The sequence below is a fragment of the Nycticebus coucang genome, chromosome 18 (genome assembly GCF_027406575.1).
Source record: "Nycticebus coucang isolate mNycCou1 chromosome 18, mNycCou1.pri, whole genome shotgun sequence".
Taxonomy (NCBI): Eukaryota; Metazoa; Chordata; class Mammalia; order Primates; family Lorisidae; genus Nycticebus; species Nycticebus coucang.
In genome coordinates, this window is record NC_069797.1 from 55,692,955 (window position 1) to 55,714,432 (window position 21,478).

At 38.5% G+C, this 21,478-nt stretch overlaps 1 protein-coding gene and 1 non-coding gene across 3 annotated transcripts in view; one reads left to right on the forward strand and one right to left on the reverse strand.

The window, feature by feature from the left end:
- Positions 1 to 21,478, reverse strand: part of IKZF3 (IKAROS family zinc finger 3) — a 115,892-nt gene extending 94,414 nt beyond the window's left edge. For both annotated transcript variants that reach the window (XM_053570030.1, XM_053570029.1), the window contains exon 1: positions 21,313 to 21,478. In XM_053570030.1, coding sequence (XP_053426005.1) covers positions 21,313 to 21,319 — 7 coding nt within the window. In that variant the 5' untranslated portion in view covers positions 21,320 to 21,478. The remainder of the gene's footprint in view (positions 1 to 21,312) is intronic.
- LOC128571424 (small Cajal body-specific RNA 13) lies at positions 1,339 to 1,563 on the forward strand. Its single transcript, XR_008375840.1, has one exon. It is a non-coding gene; the product is annotated as a small Cajal body-specific RNA 13 (non-coding RNA).

The following is a 21,478-nucleotide window of genomic DNA, read 5'->3' on the forward strand; positions in this document are numbered from 1 at the left end:
CTCCGAAAATAAGACCTACTTACAGGAAAGATAAGACGTCCCCTGAAAATAAGACTTAGCGCATCTTTGGGAGCACACCTTAAAATAAGACACTCTCATTTTCGGGGATTCAGGGTACTACTGGGAAGCTATCTATTAAAAACAAGCACTAAAAACTCTGAATCAGGTTAGCACTATTCGTAAGAGCCAAGACATGGAAACAACCTAAGTGTCCATCGGTGGATGAATGGATAAAGAATATACGGTGTCTATACACAACAGAATATTATTCAGCTTTGAAAAAAAAGGAAAGTCTGTCATTTTTAACAACATGGATGAACCAGGAGGACATCACGTGAAGTGTAATAAGCCAGGCACAGAAAAACAAATACTGTTCCACTCACATGCGTGGAATCTAAAAAGTCAAACTCATGGAAGTAAAAGGTAGAATGACGGTTTCCAGAGGCTGGGATTGGGGTAATGGGGAGATGCTGGAGAAAAGGGTACAAAGTTCAGTTAGACAGAAGGAGATCTACTGCACGGCAAGGTCACTACAGTTAATAATAATGTGTTATAGGCTTGGCGCCTGTAGCACAGTGGTTACAGTGCTGGCCACATGCACCGAGGGTGGCAGGTTCGAACCCGGCCCAGGCCAGCTAAACAACGACAACTGCAACAACAACAACAACAAAAAAAAAAATAGCCGGGCATTGTGGCAGGTGCCTGTAGTCCCAGCTACTCGGGAGGCTGAGGCAGGAGAATCACTTAAGCCCAAGAGTTGGAGGTTGCTGTGAGCTGTGATGTCACAGCACTCTAGGGTGACATAGTGAGACTCTGTCTTAAAAATAATAATAAATAATAATGTATTATATATTTAAAAATTGCTAAAACAGCAAATTTCAAATGTTTCACCACCAAAAAAGATAAGTAAGTGAATTGATGGATGTGATACATATACCAAAACATATCATATCCCATAAACATATGCAATTGCGATCTGTTAAAAGCAATATAATTTTTTTTTTGAGAAAGAGTCTCACTATGTCACCCTCCGTAGAGTGCTGTGAAATCACAGCTCACAGCAACCTCAAATTCTTTTTTAGGGTTTAAGCAATTCTCCTGCCTCAGCCTCCCAAGTACCTGGAACTACAGGTGCCCACCACAATGCCCGGCTATTTTTTGGTTGTAGTTGTCATTGCTGTTTGCAGGCCTGGGCTGGGCTTGAACCTGCCACTTCCAGTGTATGTGGCTGGCACCCTAGCCGCTTGAGCTACAGGGGCCAAGCCAATAATATGAATTTTTTAATGAAGTAAAATAATCTAGAAATTAGAAAGTTAAAAAAAAAAAAAACCCTCTGGTAATCTGTAATCTTCGAGCCACACTGGGTTGGTGGTACCCTGGAGCACACCAGACTTGCAGAAAAAGCATACTTCAGGGGACGCTGAGGCATGCCTGCTCAAGAGCCAGCGGTTCCATGTGCAATTTTCCCCTGATAGTTCTTAGATTCATTGATTTCAGGTAAATCAGAGGGACAAGCATCATGAACAGAAATGTATAGAAATGCTTTTATACTGAAGTATAAGTTTTAGAAGTCCAGCATCTGGTATACTTAATGATACACCTATTAAATTCTTTCCAAAAAAAAAAAAAAAAAAACCCTCTGGAACATGAGAAAAGAGGAAAACTTAAGTATCAATCAAAACTTAAAAACGAATTATTCCGGAAACAGCATAACAATGACCTTCTATTTACCTTCAAATTACCTTCAATTACCTCCAAAGCTCTGCAATTGGAATTTCAGGGAAAAGATGAGGTTTTAAATAATGAAGTAATCAAAAAAATTAAGGGTGTAGACAACATCTTTCATACAAAGCACTTTACAAATTTCACAGACTGAAAATTATTGTGACTTTTCAGAGGGCAAAAATACCCCACCACATGATGCCAAACATCTGGATAAAAAATTTTAAAATGCACTTACATGTATGTGCACGAATATATATTTAGCATCACGTTTTCATCAGGACTTTTTGGTATCATTAGATAAAACCATCTTCTTATCTCATTTAAAGGTCAAAGCTGTAATCTTGAAGAAAGCCTAGTTACCACTGTTCTATACCATTTGCCCTTCTGCTTGTTCTACAACTAAACAAACCCATCTCCTGATATGTTTTAACATTGAATTAAATTATAAGTGTTTTCTGTTAACGCCTTACATCGTTTTTCTTCTGGCGCTTGTTTGTTTTTTTTTAAATTTCAGATTAATATGAGGGTACAATTAAGTTACCATGTTTGCATTTGCTGGGTAAGGTCCCTGTTGTAGCTGTGCCCCTCACCCAGGAGGTGCCGTGTACCTTTTACACTGTGACAGTGTAGGTGACCGCACACCAATCCCCTTCCTTCCTACCCCTCCACCCCCCCAACACCTTATCTCTTAAATAACAAATCTTCTAAAGGACATAGCTATTCTATTACTGAGATAGCTGACAGATATATTTGACTGTAAATGTGAAAGGTCATTTTTCTTGTAGCTTTTCACAGCACTCTACTACTGCTAGCTATTCACAGCTATATCAGCAATCTCAAATCGTTTTCTACCAGCATGGGAAACAAGTCTTCATCACATGCTTACAAAGAGACGACAAATTCAATTTTTTTTATCCCTTCAGATTATCTTTTCATGGAGAAAGATGCCATGTAAAAAATTTCAACAGTTAGAATTTTTAGTTGAGATACCCAGGTTTTTCTCAGCTAGCCTAGCATTTCATAGGCTGCAGAATGAAAGGGTGAGGTTACAAATAAAATGTAAACTGTATTTCATCCAAGTTCAGACAGGAATGTCTACCTCTTGGCTCTAATATCAATGATCTACGAACAAACTCAATATTTACATTAGCAAAAAAGATCAAACCATGTTCTGAACTCAAATTGTTATAAATTTGCCTTTATTTCTAATACTGTCCTATTAAGTATCATTCAATTAAGAATACTAAAAAAAAAAAACAAAGAAAGAATACTAGCTAACAAAATTCTCCTCTTAGTTTCAGAGATCATATTACTCTCTACTCCATGGTCTGTTTTTCCAGTAGGAAATGCAGGCAATCAAGAAAAGCGAAAGGTCAGATCCCCGAAAGCATCCTGTTCTGAGTTTGCCAGCTGCCAGAAGCTCTGGTGCTTTCTGGTGTCGGAAAGCTGTCCCCGAATGTTGATATTCTTTTCTGTCTTCCTCACAGTAAACTAACTCCCTTATCCTTATGCTTTAAAAAAAAAAAAAAAATTCTCTTATCTAAAATGCACATTTAAAAAATAAAAAAATAAAATGCCCATTTTCCCTTTTTAACTGCTTTGGAAATTGAGGCGCTGACTACAAGGATGTTTTCACAACTGCAACATTAACACTGTGGCAGAGATGTGTTACTACCCTTTCTGAAAAATCCCTAGCCAATTCTCTTTATCACCGCTACATACAATCATTCCTGGAATTTAACATTACAAGAACAGTTTGTAGAATGAAAGGGACCCCTTTAACCAACGAAATTAGAATACTAAGACTGACGTGGTTATTTTAACCAGCTCATCTGTCCTTCTGTCACCTGATGCTTGAATGTCCTCTAATATTCCCTTACTTGGGTTGTAGAGCCATTTCCAATAATACAGAGGTTATTCCCTTCCATTTCAGAAAAACTTATGGTTGAAAAGCCTTCTTCCTTATAAATATAGCAGAACTCAAATTTCCTCTTTCAGCCCATAGTTCAGCTTTCTGGGAACATACAGGATAAATTAATACTCAGATGTTCCCACTCAGGTGCCTGACCATGGTGAGAGCTTTCTTCTAAATAGGTTTTTGTTTGTCTATGTGGCAACAAGCCAGGCACAGTGTGGCTCATGCCTGTAATCCCAGCACTCTGGGAGGCTGGGCAAGAGGATCACTTGAGCTCAGAAGTTTGAGGTTGCTGTGAGCTAGGAGGCCACGGCACTCTACCCAGGGTGATAGAGTGAGAGTTTGTCTCAAAAAAATAAAAAGTAAAATGTGGCAGTAAACACTCCGCCTAGTAGTGCAATGAGATTCCTTTGTATCCTCATAACATTTCCGGAAGACAAATAGCTGCAATGCATTTATGTTCCCCCTTTACAGACAAGATCCAAGACATGAAGAATGAGAAAAATATATAAAAGTCAAATAACTGCCCAAGGGCACAATGTCAGCGACATTAAGAGAAGCAAGATTCATCTCTTAAGTTTCATTGCCATTTCAGAGAATTTAAATCATACTTTTTTGTTTATTTGTGACAGAGTCTCACTTTATTGCCCTCGATAGAGTGCTGTAGTGTCACAGCTCACGGCAACCTCAAACTCTTGGGCTCAAGTGATCCTCTTACCTCAGCCTCCCAAGTAGCTGGGACTACAGGTGCCTGTCATAATATCTGGCTATTTTAGAGATGGGGTTTCATGCTTGCTCAGGCTGGTCTTGAACTCTCAAGCTCAAGAAATCCACCTGCCTCAGCCTCCAAGAGTACTAGGATTACAGACATGAGCCACATGTTTTTAAATGTCCTCCTATATAGATTATAGATATTAGAAGGCTAGAACTAGGGTTTGGCGCCCGTAGCTCAGTGGTTAGGGCACTGGCCACATACACCAGGGTTAGCAGGTTGAAACCTGGCCTGGGCCTGCTAAAACAACAATGACAACAACAACAACATAAAAAAATACCTGGGTGTTGTGACAGGCACCTGTAGTCCCAGCTACTTGGGAGGCTGAGGCAAGAGAATCACTTAAGCCCAAGAGTTAGAGGTTGCTGTGAGCTATGACACCACAGCACTTGACGAAGAGCAACATAGCAAGACTCTGTCTCAAAAAATAAGTAAATAAATAAAAATTAAAAAAAAAAGAAAGCTAGAACTAGAAGAAATTTAGATCCAACTAATTTCAAACATCTCAACTGACTGGGTTATTGTTGATTGAGAAGAAAAGAAGATTTTTCAAAAAAACAAAGAGCATGCCTTATAGTGAGAGTAATCCCTCCAGCCATGAAATACTTCTTCCCCAACATCCTTGGACTAAGGCAAAGGTTAAGAAATATCAAGACTACTTTTCTAAGAACACAAGATCAAACACAGCCCTCTCTATTATTTCAGTTCTCCTGCCCTACCCTATCTTTTTTTTTTTTTTGCCCTATCCTATCTTAAATAAAGCATTCCATTTTTCTCTTTAGATTAAGTGTTTAACAAGGAAATTATAGTCTGAGAGGCACAAGTGAATTGCTGACAATGCAGCTAAAACAACAAATTTAATGTCCAGTGTTAGCTTTTCTCGAAAGGTCAGTTATCCTCAAGTTGTAGAAAAATATACATAAATCTATTTCTACCTTGTGTATTTCATGCTACCAAATGAACATGTAGAGAGAAAGGGAAGAATATAGCCTTTCATGTCATTGCTACTTTTTATTTTAAAAGTTTGTGCTAAAATGATTGAATTGGGGCCAGACTCAGTGGCTCACGCCTATAATCCCAGCACTTGGGAGGCCAAGGTGGGTGGATTGCCTCAGCTCACAGGTTCGAGACCAGCCTGAGCCAGAGCAAGACACCCAACTCTAAAAAATAACCGGGTGTTGTGGCTGGCACCTGTAGTCCCAGCTACTCGAGAGGCTGAGGCAAAAGAATTACTTGAGCCCAGGAATTTGAGGTTGCTGTGAGCTATAACACCACGGCACTCTTACCAAGGGTGACAAAGTGAGACACTGTCTCAAAAAAAATAAGTAAAATAAAATGATTGAATCTAACATATTCAAATCAAGACTTTTATTTCATTACCATAAAATGTCTAGCTTCTGCTATAAAATGACCAGGGCCCCAAACAGAATCATTCTTTGAAATAGATAATAGACCTAAATATTAAAGTTGGAGCAATCAGACTTCTAGAGGAAAACACAATAGAATATTTTCATGGCCTTGGAGTAGGTGAAGATGTCTTAAACAGGGAATAAGGAGCACTTAATCACAAAAGGGGAAAAAGGATAAATTATTCTTCATTAAATAAGAATTCTAGGTCAGGTGTGGTGGCCAAGGCAGTGGATTGCCTGAGCTTAGGAGTTCGAGACCAGCCTGAGAAAAAGTGAGACCCTGTCTCTAAAAAAAATAGCTGGGCATTGTAGTGGATGTCTGTAGTTCCAGCTACTCCAGAGGCTGAGGCAAGAGGATCACTTGTGCACAAGAGTTTGAGGTTGCTGTGAGCTATGATGCTACCGCACTCTGCAGAGGGCAACAAAGTAAGACTCTATCTCAAAAAACAACAAAAAGAATTCTATTTAATCAAATAGATTAGTCTCGCGCCCATAGCACAGTGGTTATGGCGCCAGCCATGTACACCTAGGCTGGTGGGTTTGAACCCAGCCTGGGCCAGCTAAAAAAAACAACAATGACAACTGCAACAACAAAAAATAGCCAAGCATTGTGTGGACACCTGTAGTCCCAGCTACTTGGGAGGCTGAGATGAGAGAATCGCTTAAGCCCAAGAGTTGGAGGTTGCTGTGAGCTGTGACGCCATCACACTCTACCAAGGGCAACATAGTAAGACTGTCTCAAAAAAAAAAAAAATCAAACAGATTAAAAAAACAAATTATAGACTGGGAGAAACTATTTACAATACACATCTGACAAAGTACACATTTCCAAAATATAAAAGAAAAATCCCTAAAAATTCAATAACAAAAAACACAACGCAATTTCAAAAGAAAAAACTCCACATGACTAGCTGACTTTAGGCATTTCAGGGAAGAGGCTATCCAAATGGCCAATAAACATAACAAAAAGAACTCAACATCATCAGAAAAATGCAAATGAAAACCACAGTAAAATCATCATCAGAAAAGGACTCAACTCATCAGAAAAATGCAAATTAAAACCACAGTAAAATACTACTGTACACTCATAAGAATGGTTAAAATGAAAAAGATTGACAATAGCAAGTGTTGATGTAGAACAAGTTGAACTCTCAGCCATGACTTGTGGGAGGGTAAATTGGCCCAATAGCTTTGGAAACTGTTTCACAGTATGTTTCGAAGCTAAACATACACCCAGATTATGACCCAGAAATCCTAGTCCTAGATAGGAGGTATAAATATGTGTATGTCCAGTAAGAGACATGTTCGAGAATGTTCATAATCTAGCCGGACACCAGACACCATCAAATGTCAATCAACAGCATAATGAATACATTGTGGTATATCCATACTATCCAATAATAAAAGAGAATAAACAAATAACATGGATGGATCTCAAAAATCTGTCAAGGAAAAGAAGCCAGGCACAATAAAAGCATAATACTGTATAACAAATTTATATGGAATTTAAGAAAGGGAAAACTCATCTAGGATGATAGAAGGCTGAATAGTTTTCAACTTGGGGCAAAGGGAGATATTAACAGCAAAGGGATACCAGGAAACTTTCTGAGGTGATGCAAATGTTCCGTATCTTGATCTGGAAGGTTGTATGTAGGTAAAAAATAATAAAGCTACATACACAAGATGTGCACCTATTGGATGTGTCATTCCCTTATTAAAAAAAAAAAAAAAAAAGCCTACTGAAAGCCAGGCACAGTGGCTCATGCCTATAATCCTAGCACTCTGGGAGGACAAGACAGGAGGATCACCTGAGCACACAAGTTCAAGACCAGCCTGAGCAACAGTGAGACCCTATCTCTACTAAAAATAGAGAAGTTAGCTGGGCTTTGTGGCAGGTGCCTGTAGTCCCAGCTACTCCACAGACTGAGGCAAGAGGATCACTTGATCCCAGAAGTCTGAGGTTGCTATGAACTAGGCTGAAGCCATGGCACTTTAGCCTGGGCAAGAGTGAGACTCTTGTCTCAAAAAAAAAAATAATAATAATAATACTACAAAACAACTTCATTGAACACTCAAACATCCTCAAATGTTTAAAATTTTAAAACTTAGAAATGCAATTATAGCAGCCACTTCCCACTTTTGAAAGAAACTTTTAATTTCAAGAGTTTCTCATGATTCTGCTATAGAATCTTTATAAATTATACCTATACCAGTCAGACACAGTGCTTGGGCTCGTAACCCCACACTTTGGGAGAGCAAGGCAGGAGGATCATTTGAGCCTAAGAGTTCAAGAGCAGCCTGAGCAATGCAGTGAGACCTCATATGTACAAAAATATAAAAAAACTAGCCAGGCAATCACTTGAGCCCAGGAATTCAAGGTTACAGTGAGCTATGATTCGGCCACTGCACTCCAGCCTGGGTGGCAGAGGGAGGGGACCCTGTCTCAAACAAATTTCTCTGTACCAACCATTGACTGAAAGGCTCCATATAGCTTAAAAATTCTCATGATGAGGAAATTGATTTACATGTCATGTGCCAACTAAATACAAAGATATTTTCGGTGATAGCTAATTCTGGGATTTCCAAATCTGTTTCAACTTCAGTTGCCATCTTTTAATTTTTTCGGTAAATTTTAGCTACAGATAGTGTAGATGTCAATTATTTCTGGAAAACAAACTAAAAAATCATTCTTAATCCATATTGACCTCCAGCAATGGCCCCACTGATTTCTCTTCTTCACCTCGTAGCTAAACTTCTGGAAAATGGCCAGTTATCAACGTTTGTTTTTTTTTGTAGAGACAGAGTGTCACTTTATGGTCCTCGGTAGAGTGCCGTGGCCTCACACAGCTCACAGCAACCTCCAACTCCTGGGCTTAAGTGATTCTCCTGCCTCAGCCTCCCGAGTAGCTGGGACTACAGGCGCCCGCCACAACGCCCGGCTGTTTTTTGGTTGCAGTTTGGCCGGGGCCGGGTTTGAACCCACCACCCTCGGTATATGGGGCCGGCACCTTACTGACTGAGCCACAGGCGCCGCTCTGTTATCAACGTTTTTACTCCTTCTATGCCCATTCCCGCTTTACCCACTTTGGTTTCCACTCCCACCACTCCAAGGAAGCCACTTTGCCAACATCACTAGTAAGTTTTATGTTGCCCAAACCAATCCACACTTGTCCTTATCTTGTTTGATTTCTCAGCTACACTCAACACAGCTGAGGACTCACTCCTCCATGACATCTTCTTCTTTCTTGAATTCTGTTACACTACACTTTGCTGGCTTTCTTCCTGTCTGGCTGGCTGCTCTTTCTCTTTTACTGCCTTCTCCTCTTTGACCTGACCAGACGAGGTATTTTTCAGGGCCCCTGAATGCATTCTTCTCTCAATACATTCTCTGTTTAAGAGATCTCATTCATTTCTTTGGCTTTAAATATCACCTATGTTCTCAGAATGACCACATTCCCATCTCTAGCCAGACCTCTTCTTTAGAGGAGAGGGCCCCAACCCTGCTCCTACCATTATTCTCTATATTAGCACTCTTTTTATTTCCTTCATAGTTACTTGGCATAATTTTAATTATTTCGGTTGTTATTACTTGCTTTTGGGGCTATCTTTCTCACTTGATTAAATTCTATGAGGGCCATATCTTTGTCTATCTTGTTTACCACTGTGTTGCTCATATTTTGAAAGATGGCATATAATAGTATTCAATAAATATATATATTTTTTGAAACAGAGTCTCACTTTGTCACCCTCAGTAGAGTGCTGTAGCATCACAGCTCACAGCAACCTCAAACTTTTGGGCTCAAGCGATTCTCTTGCCTCAGCCTCCCAAGTAGCTAGGACAAAAGGCCTTCGCCATAACATCTGGCTATTTTTTTTTTTTTTTTTTTTTAGAGACAGGGTCTTGCTATTGCTCAGGGTGGTCTTGAACGCCTGAGCTCAGACTATCTACCTCCTCAGCCTCCCAGAGTGCTAGGATTACAGGTCTGAGTCACAGCGTCCAGCCTAACAAATATTTTTTGAATGAAGAACGAATGAAAATTTCTGACTTTTGAATTATATTGTGAAATAAATATTTAATTACAAAATTAGTCAAAATTAAATGCTGCAGAACTTTCATTATTCAGCTATCTTTTAAAATCAGCACTTAAACAATAAAAAATATATGCTAAGTACACATATAAAGATGATCCACTGACATAACATGTGCTATCAGAGTGGTGATAGGTTTCACTCATACTGTTCAAAGTGTAGACAATGCTTGTCAAACTTTAATGCGCATAACAATTTCCTGGGGATTTTGTTACAATGCAGATTGTATTCACTAAGTCTAGCCTGAGATTCCATATTTATTTAATTCCCATATGATGCTGATGCTGCTAATCCACAGTCCATACTTAAATTAGCGAGAATCTAAAGAATGTTTGTAAATGATCTGTGCACTAAACCGAATGTTTGCTGGATCCTAACTCTGTGTCTAGTATTGTGCAGGATTATTTTGTACCAATTATTCTTTTGTTTGCTTGTTTGTTTGTTTGTTTGAGACAGAGTCTCAAGCTGTCGCCCTGGGTAGAGTGCTGTGGCATCATAGTTCACAGCAACCTCCAACTCAAACTCAAGTAATCCTCTTGCCTCAGTTGTTCTATTTTTACTAGAGATGGGGTTTCACTTTTGCTCAGGCTGGTCTTGAACTCATGAGCTCAAGCAATCCACCCGCCCTGCTATAGGCATGAGCCACAGCGCTCGGCCCTCATACACATTATTTTGTTCAAGCTACGGCTGGTCTCTTGAAGTAGGGGTAACTCCTGTTTATCTACAACAGTGATAAACAGAGATTCCAACCTATCATGACCCAGTGTCCTTTTTTTAGAAAAAAGAGGCACTCTATAATGCCTCTTTTACCATTATAAATTAAATATAACCACAGCTTTTTAAAAAATAAAGTCCCAACCATAATGACAACTGAAAGAAAAGAAATGATAATAAACTAATCTGTATTTCAAAAAGTAAACGCACCAACACAATTATTCCAGAAGACAGAAAAATAAAGTAGACAGATGTATGTGTAGAATCACCATGAATGCAACAGCTAAATAATGCAAAAGGATACAAGTTGCATGAATAATGGTAAAAAAAGTCTTGTCTCTGAACTAAACAGAAAATTGTCCTCCCTCAATGCATATGGTAGTTGCAATCCTAGACAAGTTAGAGGGTACTAAAACCATTCAAAAATGCTTCAGGTTTAAACATAAAATGGAGTTCGAATCTTAAAAGTCATTAGACTGAAAATGTTTCCTAATGTTTTCTAAGTTTCAGAAAAGGGAGAGATTCCTTCCAGTAAAAGAATAAGGAATGGTTTCCTAAAGGAGATGGCATTTGGAATGTACCATAAGGGATGAATGAGGATTTCAATTGGCATGGCTGTGGTGCTCTTGACAGTATTGGAAAGTCAGGAGAAGTTGGTTTCAGCTGGAGAGAGAATTAGCTCATTTTTGGACTAGCTGAGTTGGAAGAATAGCATTAGAAAAAATGAAGAGTCAGGAAAAGTGATGTGTGTAGAGGGAACACAAAAGCGGTCCAGAATAAGAACACTAGAGGACAGAATATACTATAGGAATACTCTGGAAAGTATGCCATAGGAAATGTATATTGAAGCTACATTGTGGAGTATCTTAAATGCCCAACTTAGAAATACTTAAAATGTTTGGGTTTTTTTGTTTTTTTCATTTTTTAGACAGAGTCTTGCTTTGTAGCCCTCAGTAGAGTGCTATGGCATCACAGCTCACAGCAACCTCAAACTCTTGGACTTAAGCAATTCTCTTGCCTCAGCTTCCCAAGCAGCTGGGATGACAGGTGCCCACCACAACACCCGGCTATTTTTAGAGATGAGGTCTCGCTCTGGTTCAGGCTGGTCTTGAACCTGTGAGCTCAGGCAATCCACCCACCTCAGCCTCCCAAGTGCTGGGATTACAGGCGTGAGCAACTGCACCCAGCCCTTAAAATGGTTTTTGAGTAAGGGAGTTAAGTTCAGGAACATCATTCTGGCAGCAATCCTCTAAGTAGATTAAAAGAAGCAAGTCTAGATGCAAGGCTACCAGTAGAAAAAAGTAATAGTCTGAATCAGCAGTTTTGAAAATGTGTTCTGTGGAAATCCAGGGTTCCAGAGGGCTGCTGCAGGTGCTGATCTATGGCGGAGGAAGACAGGCCCAGCAATAATCTCTGGCTTCCTCCCGGCTCTCTCATTTAGAACACTGTATTTGCATTCGATCCCATGTAAGACTTTGGTACAAAAGGGTATTCTATTGCTAAAAATAAGTTTTTGTCTTGCTTTTGTGTCTAGTCCTAATTCTTGTTAAACTGTATGACTAGCACTAAAATACCCCAAGGTCATCTCACAATCATCAAGCATCACTGTGTACAGTAGTAGCTATAAGATCTATAACGACTATATGAATTCCTAATAGCAACTTATTCAATCATTATTTCTTCTATCATATAAATTGTACCTTCCTCCCCAAAATAGATTACCCATAACAATTTCCTAGTTGTTTAGGTTTGGGACAAGTAGGTCCACATTAGATCACTGATGTTTGCAAATCTCCAAATTCCTTTTACTGACAGGTACATTCTATGCTATTGGTTTGGCACACTCAGAAGTTATAAACTGAAGTACTGGTTTGTGCTCTCTGCTCTCCCAGCTCTATTCATTCAAATTTGAACTGGGAGTTTTATATACATTACCCTCTTTAAATTTTTACAGAAGCTATACCATTTACAAATTACCATGTATTACTATGTCCTTTTAGAGTCACTGACAAAGGGTTGTGATAGCAGGTTACATTTGTAAATGCCAAGGGTCTATTTCATACTGAATTTTCCAAATAAGTCACAATTTTATTTCTAGAGTGCATGGAAAATGTTAAAGTGGTATCTTATCCTAATTCTTATTAATTCTGAGAGATTTTGTTTTTATAGTGGCAAGTAAAAATGTTAATTAGGATGGTCTGTAAATTCTTTTGTCCTGCTGAAATAATTCACAAACTAAAAGAGGCAGAGAACCAGTGGTTCATAACATCTATGAATAATTTCTCTCACCTGGCCTCCTTGATTCTACTAGCACACAGCTGCTTTGGACAAATGTTTCCTGTAGGCTAATGGGCCATTTATTTCTCGGTTTGAATGGTTGTACAGCATAACGTCACTGGTAGCCACAGTGGAACTAGGGAGCTCTGGGTTATGATGAAGGTCATTTAGCCTTAAGGACCACGGGTTTAATTTCAGACGGTCATAATTACCTCAGAACTTGCTGAATCTTACACAATCCTGGTTCCAGAGACTATTGAGTATGAAAACATCTGTTTCTACACCAGTAGTTTTCAAACCTTTTTAAAAGAGCGATTTCATTTTTTCACATGAAATCTTGCATGGATTACCAGATATAAACCGGCAAAGGGATATCTTGCTAATGTACAAGTACAATAATTTCAAATATACAATGATTACTAAAAAACCAGCCAAAAATGAGAATAAGAGGGTTATTTTAAACAAACAAAAACTAGAAACCTAGAGCTGTGGATTAAAAGTTACAAATCTACCCATCGACTACAACATGTAAATTATTTCTGTATTTTGTCTTATTTGCCAACATGGAAAAAAATGAAGATGTATACATATAAAAAACTATTACCCTTGCAAGTGTTTCACCTTATTATTTCAGAATAGTTTTTCATTGGACTATTCCCAGAAATTTGAAAAAGGATGGTAAATAATCTTCATTTCAAAGTTGAATCACTAAAAATATTTAACATTCAGATTCTTTAGTTCTGAACATAAAAATCAGACAAGTAGTCTGACTTAATAATAAGCATTTAAAAGGCTTAAAATATATAATCATAATGTAACAAGTTCCACGTCCTTGTACTATCCTGCGTGACAAAGCCTGTCCCAAGCACCTGAGCCCATCCAGGCAGTAAATTAGCACAGGAAAGGTTCAGCGCTGTAGCACAGTGGTTAAAGCACCAGTCACATACTCTGAGGCTGGAGGGTTGGAGCCCGGCTCGGGCCTGCTAAACAATGACAACTGCAACCAAAAAATAGCCGGGTGTTGTAGCGGGCGACTGTAGTCTCCGCTATTTGGGAGGCTGAGGCAAGAGAATCGCCTAAGCCCAAGAGTTTGAGGTTGCTGTTAGCTGTGACGCCATGGCACTCTACCCAGGGCGACATAGTGAGACTCTGTCTCAAGAAAAAAAAATTAGTATAGGAAATAGGACACTTAGTAACATTCTTTTCTTTTTTGTTTTATTGTTTTGTTTTGTTTTTGAGACAGTCTCATTTTGTCACCCTTGGTAGAGTGCCATGGTGTCATAGCTTACAGCAACCTCAAATTCCTAGGCTCAAGTAATTCTTTTGCTTTAGCCTCCCAGTAGCTGGGACAACAGGTGCCCACTACAACGCCTGGCTATTTTTTTTAGAGACAGGGTCTCACTCTTACTTAGGCTGGTCTCGAACTCGTGAGCTCAAGCAATCCATCTGCCTCAGCCTCCCAGAGTGCTAGGATAATAGGCATGAGCTGCTGTACCCAGCTAATATTATTACTTAAATAATTTTACATGAGCACAAGAGAAAAAAAGACCAGTGCGGAACCACAGTTCTACTCATCATGTTTACAAAATTTTAATATTTTCAGAGTCTGCAAAAAAGTCTTATTTTGAGATCAGACATTGTTAGTCTTTAATACACTAAATACAATTCAATACACTAAAATTTGGAGTTCTATGTGAACATCAAATGAAATTTAAATGAAGTTGGTTCCTGAAGCACATTTGTGGAACTATCTACACTATACGCAAACATATAAATCAACTGTGAATGAATAAGCACTAAAAGTTGGGGTCAGGTGATTTTTTTTCCTTTATTTTTTTGAGACAGAGTCTCACTTTGTCACCCTTGGTAGAGTGCCCTTGGTAGAGTGCCGTCACATCACTGCTCATAGCAACCTCAAACTCCTGGGCTGAAGTGATTCTCTTGCCTCAGCCACCCCAGTAGCTGGGACTACAGGCGCCCGCCACAACGCCCAGCTATTTTTAGAGGTGGGGTCTTGGTCTTGCTCAAGCTGGACTTGAACCCGTGAGCTCAGGCAATCCACCCGCCTCAGCCTCCCAGAGTGCTAGGATTACAGGCCTGAGCCACCACGCCCAGCAAAAATGATTCATTGTTAAAATATTATAAAAATTAGTTACTTCCAGTTTTCAAACAGGAGATACTGTCCATCAGCAATGATGTAAATCTGAATCTATAAAAAATGTACATAAATTGGTGATAGTGGTCATTTTCTCATATCCACAGACTATATACCAAGTATTACAAGAAATTGTTCAGATACGTCAAATACTCTGGTAAATTAATAGTATCTTCAAATACTCTGGTAAATTAATAGTATCTCAAATAGATATCATTTCTCAATTGAACTGATATTGCTGTGATAGAGAACTCAAATTAAGTGTTATAAAGTATTCTCAACTACTTTAAGACTCAAAACATTTGCTGTGAAGAAATAATTTACTATGGAAATTGCAGTAAAGAGTGAAATAAAGAATGTATCAAAATTTTTAAACAAAGTTGACTCAGAGCCTGTAGCTTAGTAGCTAAGGTGCCAGCCACATACAAGGGAGCTGGCGGGTTCGAATCCAGCCCGAGCTTGCCAAACAACAATGACAATTGCAACCAAAAAATAGCAGGGCGTTGTGGCAGATGCCTGTAGTCCCAGCTACTCGGGAGGCTGAGGCAAGAGAATCGCTTAAGCCCAAGACCTTGAGGTTGCTGTGAGCTAGGATGCCACAGCACTCTACCCAGGACAACATAGTGAGACTGTCTCAAAAAAAAATTTTTTTTAAACAAAGCCCAAATTTAAAAGGCACTGTATCTTTTTTTCTAAAGCAGAGATAATTCTTCTACTAAAACTTTAACAGCACATTAGACAAATTGACCAGCAAAATTAAAAACCAGTTTCAGGGTGGCGCCTATGGCTCAAAGGAGTAGGGCGCCGGCCCCATATGCTGGAGGGGGTGGGTTCAAACCCAGCCCTGGCCAAATACTGCAAAAAAAAAAAAAATTTAACCAGTTTCAATGTCACTATCTTCCTTCCTCTCAATACCATAAAAGATGAACAAATAAAAAGTCAAAGGACTAACCACATAAGCGACTCATTCTCATTTATTTAATAAATATGTCTGCTGTCCTACAAATGTGATGGGGACTAGGCTGGATCCTAGCTATCACTGGTGATAAAGACCTTCCTACACTTTGGAAATCGACAGTCACACAGATAATTAAGAATGAAGAGTAGAAAATATAGTTTTGCATTATTCCATCAGTGATGCTATTGAAATGTTTTTATTTCTCTTATCTTAAAAGTTTCCTTTATGTTCCCAGCCCCGGCCAAACTGCAACCAAAAAATAGCCGGGCGTTGTGGCGGGCGCCTGTAGTCCCAGCTGCTCGGGAGGCTGAGGCAAGAGAATCACTTAAGCCCAGGAGTTGGAGGTTGCTGTGAGCTGTGTGAGGCCACGGCACTCTACCGAGGGCCATAAAGTGAGACTCTGTCTCTACAAAAAAAAAAAAAAAGTTTCCTTTATAAACCACAAATAACCTGATGTATCAAAGACTTCTTATTATAAGTACAATTTGTGATATGTTGCCAATTCCGTTGTTATTAAAATATCAAGCAGTAAGCTACATTTGTTATTTTAAACTCATTGTTAAAAAAGTATTAACAGTGGGCCGCGCCTGTGACTCAAGGAGTAGGGCGCCAGCCCCATATACTGGAGGTGGTGGGTTCAAACCAGGCCCCAGCCAAAAACTACCAAAAAAAAAAAGTAATAACAATGAGTAAAGAGTATTGTCCCATAAGTGCATTTTACTGTTTCATATCCATAATTAAGCACTTAGTTTTTAAATATCTCCTGATGGGACATATATCCAAAATAATAGGGTACCTAGTCCATCTTATTTTGATTTACTCTATACCTCTTTTGACTATTAATTTTTTTAAAAGAACTTTTTAATTTAAAAAATTTTTTTAATTTTGGATACAAAAAGTAGATTTCAGTGAAAAAAGAATTGCATTCAGAATCATTCAGGCTTAAAGTATTTTGATGGATTATACAGAAATAATAATTAATAAAGTTATAATATCACTTTTCAAATAATGTACACATAACAGAAATACATTGTGATTATTGAATTCTTGTCTTATTATTTCATCTTTTTTTAGCAATCCAAAAGGCCTTGGGGTCATCTGTATGATTTTAAATCTTAATTAGTATAACTGTACCAGTTAATAGAGAGCTATATGTAATAAAGTCTATATAGCAAAGTGAACATTAATGGCCTTGTGATACTTTGGGTCTCTTTTCACAAAAATTAATGAATCCTTAGGACACAAAAAACATTCATTGAGCACCTACTACTAGCAGGTTTCTATGATCATCACTCAGATCTTTACATACCCAGTCTAGAAACCACAGATTGAGATAGAAGCCAATTAATATTAGATGTCTAATAAAAGACCTATCAATAATCTTTTAGTCCCCAATAAGTAAAAGTGTATACATTTATATGTGAATGAAAAGTTTATAAAAAAAATTTTTTTTTTTTTTGAGACAGAGTCTCACTTTGTCACTCTTAGTAGAGTGCTACGGTTGTCATAGCTCACAGCAACCTCAAACTCCTGGGCTTAAGCGATTCTCTTGCCTCAGTCTCCCAAGTAGCTGGGACTACAAGAGCCTGCCACAATGCCCAGCTATGTGTTTTTAGGACGGTCTCACTCTTGCTCAGGCTGGCAGTTCATTGCTTTTTATTTGCTTACAGTTGCATAATTTAAGAACTTAAAAATATTACTGAGTTTTATCAAAGAATTGCTAGCACCAATCTTCAAATTACAAAAAAATACTTAATAAAGTGCTTTATAATAAACACAATGAAAATTACCTTTCAGCACTTCTTTCTTTCTTCTTTTCTTTTCTTTCTTTCCTTCTGTCCTTTCTTCTTTCCCTTTCCCTCCCTTCCTCTCTCTATCCCTCCCTTCCTTTCTTTCTTATTTTTTAAGACAGAGTCTCAATCTGTTGCCCTGGGTAGAGTGTAGTGGCATCATCTTAGCAACCTCAAACACCTGAGCCAGGCGATCCTCTTGCCTCAGCCTCCCCAGTAGCTAGGACTACAGGCAGGTGCCACAACACCCAGCTAAGTTTTTTATTAGCCTTGTCTCAAACTCCTGACCTCAAGCAATCGGCCTGCCTTGATCTTGGCCTCCAAGAGTGCTAAATTTACAGGCGTGAGCTGCCACACCCAGCCTTCAGCACTATTTTCTTTATTGAATACACCAAATTCTGAGGGCCTTCTGTGAACCTGGTCCTGAGCATACAAAAATAAGACACAGTCTCTGCGCTCCAGAAACTTAAAGACCAGAAGGGGAATAAACACCTAAATCAATAAATAATTTCAATACAGTGTGGCATAGGTATGTGCAGAAAGAAGTCCTTAGCCTAAGTAGAGAGAGGAGAGGAACTATGTGGGGGTGATCAATGAAAAGGCGCTAAGGGGAGATGATTGGAAAGAGGTCACCCATAGAGCCCTCATAGTAACGTCTGAGCAGAGGCTTGAAAGATGAGTAGGCATAATCAGGTAGAGAATGGGGTGAAAATGTTAGCAAAGACATGGAAGTATAAATTAATATACTGGGTTACAGGAAGCGCAAATAGGAATTTTGAAAAATCATGTTCTAACAAGACCCCATGGTCTCTGGGGGGGCTTTTGTTCCTTAACACTTTCCCATTTCATCCTCCATAGTCTCATAATGGAGGGCAAGTAAACTTCACCACCTGGAGGCTCTATCTCTGCTAATCTCAACCACCAGGAACATATAAAGGGACTGAAAACAAACAAAAAAATGGCCACCACAAAATCCATAGAGTGAGAAATAGCAGCTGACATCAAGGAGACAAAAATTGTACAATAAACTGGGACTATTTGGTGCAGGCAGGGGCATTTGGCTCTACACAGTTCAGAACCCCTGTGAGAATATACTATAGAACAAAACATTTCCTGATGGTCAGAACAGTGACCCAGAGTCACCGAGATGATTGTTGTCTCTTGTATATCTTGTTCATAAAACAGTGGGCTGTATAATAAATACCCTTCAAAGACCTCTATCCAATATTGTTAAAATAAAAAGGTTTTATATTCAATGAGAAACCTGCCTTACTTGTGAAATTCCTATTTGTGAATAACCTCATTTCCCAACCATATCAGACAGGAGAGATATTAATTACAGCACAAATAATAAAATTTTTTTGGCCTCACTCTGGATGTTTTAAAAAACAATAATAATACAATTTAGCAATCTGTAAGAGTCTTTAGATCAAAACTATTTAGGGCCCCAGATTGTGAAAAAAGAAAAAAAGTATGGCTTCTGATTTATGATATACATTAAGTCTTTTCAATTATACATGACAAGATTTCCATTTCAAAAGTTTATTATAGCTGACATCTTCACACATAGAAAGTCTCAATAGATGTCTGTTGATTAATTAAACGATGAATGACTGATGATACCCTATTACATTTCACAATAAACTGCAGTTTATTCATTCGACCTCTAAATTAGGCAGAAAATAAAACTTTAGGTATTCCATAAAGTTTTCTACTTTCTTACATTGCCAATAGGTCACACCTCTGTTCCAGATGAAGATATCAAGCTGATATAAACATACTTTATTTTAAATATCAAAAACATGCACCTGATTAGTTAACCTGGGGTGGTTATAGGAAACTAGATACTTTACCGTATCAAAAATTCTGTCCTCAAGGACTTGACATGAGAATCGCCAAACTCACATCCTTCATCTTTCATTTTTTGATTTAAATGTTTAAGTTTTGCATGGAGCCTACTCTATATTGTCTATCTCCATAGACTTATGAATTAAATCTAGTCATCTAGATTGACAACTTTAAAAATTACTTATCTATATTCTCTTTCCATTTAGAGTCTATAAATTTTGAATTAAATTCTACACAAATTTTCATTCCTTTCTTCAGGAAGCCTTCATCTAGGCTTATCTAAAAGTCTTTGTTAGGACACCAATATCCTAAAATATACTATTTAGTTTAGTTTCTTTCACATTAAATATATGAATTTGGTAGTATTAACATTTAAAGAGAAACACTTCTACGGATTCACACAGTTCTGTACATTATTCGTGAGAAGTGATATGGTTAAGGCTAGGAAAAACAGTGTTGGAGGACTCATGTATAACTTTACAAAAATAAATCAATCATTTGTAAAAATTGAAGCATGAGAAATTTTATAAAAAGTGCTTTTCCCATAGTTTACAGCAGCTTAACTTTTTTCCCCCTGTTCCCGGTCAATGAAACCTTTAAATGTTAAAAATTACACTTCACAAATCATTATTTAACTGTTCAAAGTGCAAAATTTGTAAGTCTTTTTAAACCCTGATCATTCAAAAAAAAAAAGCATAAAGAGTTTTCATAATATTTAATAACTTCATATACTCTAGAACTAAAGCTACCAAAATGAAGGTTCATTGCCAGTGAGAAATCCTTTAATTATTGTGAAGAGATTATTGTATCTGTGATCTTCACAATATTTAGCAAATTAACATTGTAATTGTCTAGGTGTCAGTTCTCACTTTTTAATATCTCGTTTTTAACAGAATACTTTTCTCACAAATCCTGATTCTTTAAATACCACCACCTCCCCAAGTTTAGACACATCTGCCATTTACAAGGTTTTAGACACACTTGTTGAAAAGACTATTGAAGAGTTTACAATCACATTGTGGAATTTTAGTTATCCCAAGGAAGTAATACTGAAACATGTTTGAGAAGCAAGGATAGTTTTATGACTTTCCAAATTAATTCAAATGAAACTCTTAATGTGACCTTGACATCTGCCTTTGGTACAGAAGGCTCTTAAGAAGATCAAGTTCTAAGGGAACTGCCAAGTCCCAACCACTTTAAAATTTACCTTTCCCATATTATCTTTAGAAGAAAAGAGTAGTCACCTTTCATTCAAAACGAGTCACTCCAATTATCCTACTTCCAATAGACACTGAGGCCATGGAACACCCCACACACACACCCAAAAAAACTCCCAAACATCCAAAGGGTTAGTTTTTCCACCCATGTGTGCTGCCATTTCAGGGATGCCCCTAAGCGCCCTTCCTCTGCAGACAAGGTTGACCCCTCATATCTGACAACTCCTAAGAAACAAAATTGTGGAGAAGTTATCACTCTCCAAAGGGCGAAGGGAGAACAAACAAGGGATGTCTGACACGCTTTTCCCTCTGAAATACCTATTCACTTTTGACAAAAGAAATAAATAGAAGCAAAACCGAAATTCAGAAGGCACTCTTGCTGCAACGTGCATCTGTCGAGCTTCTCAAAGATCCCTTAGAGAAGAAGCGGGCGGGAGGCTCACCTTCCATGTCGCCCCGGTCCGGGCTGGAGCTGCCACTGAGGCTACCCGGCCTCTCCACGTGCTCCTGCCGTCGCCGGGACGCGGCGCGCAGCTGGCGGGAGATTCCCGGCGCGGGGAGTCCCCGGGATCCGGCCGCCGCGTCGGCGCAGATTGCAAGAAAGGGATA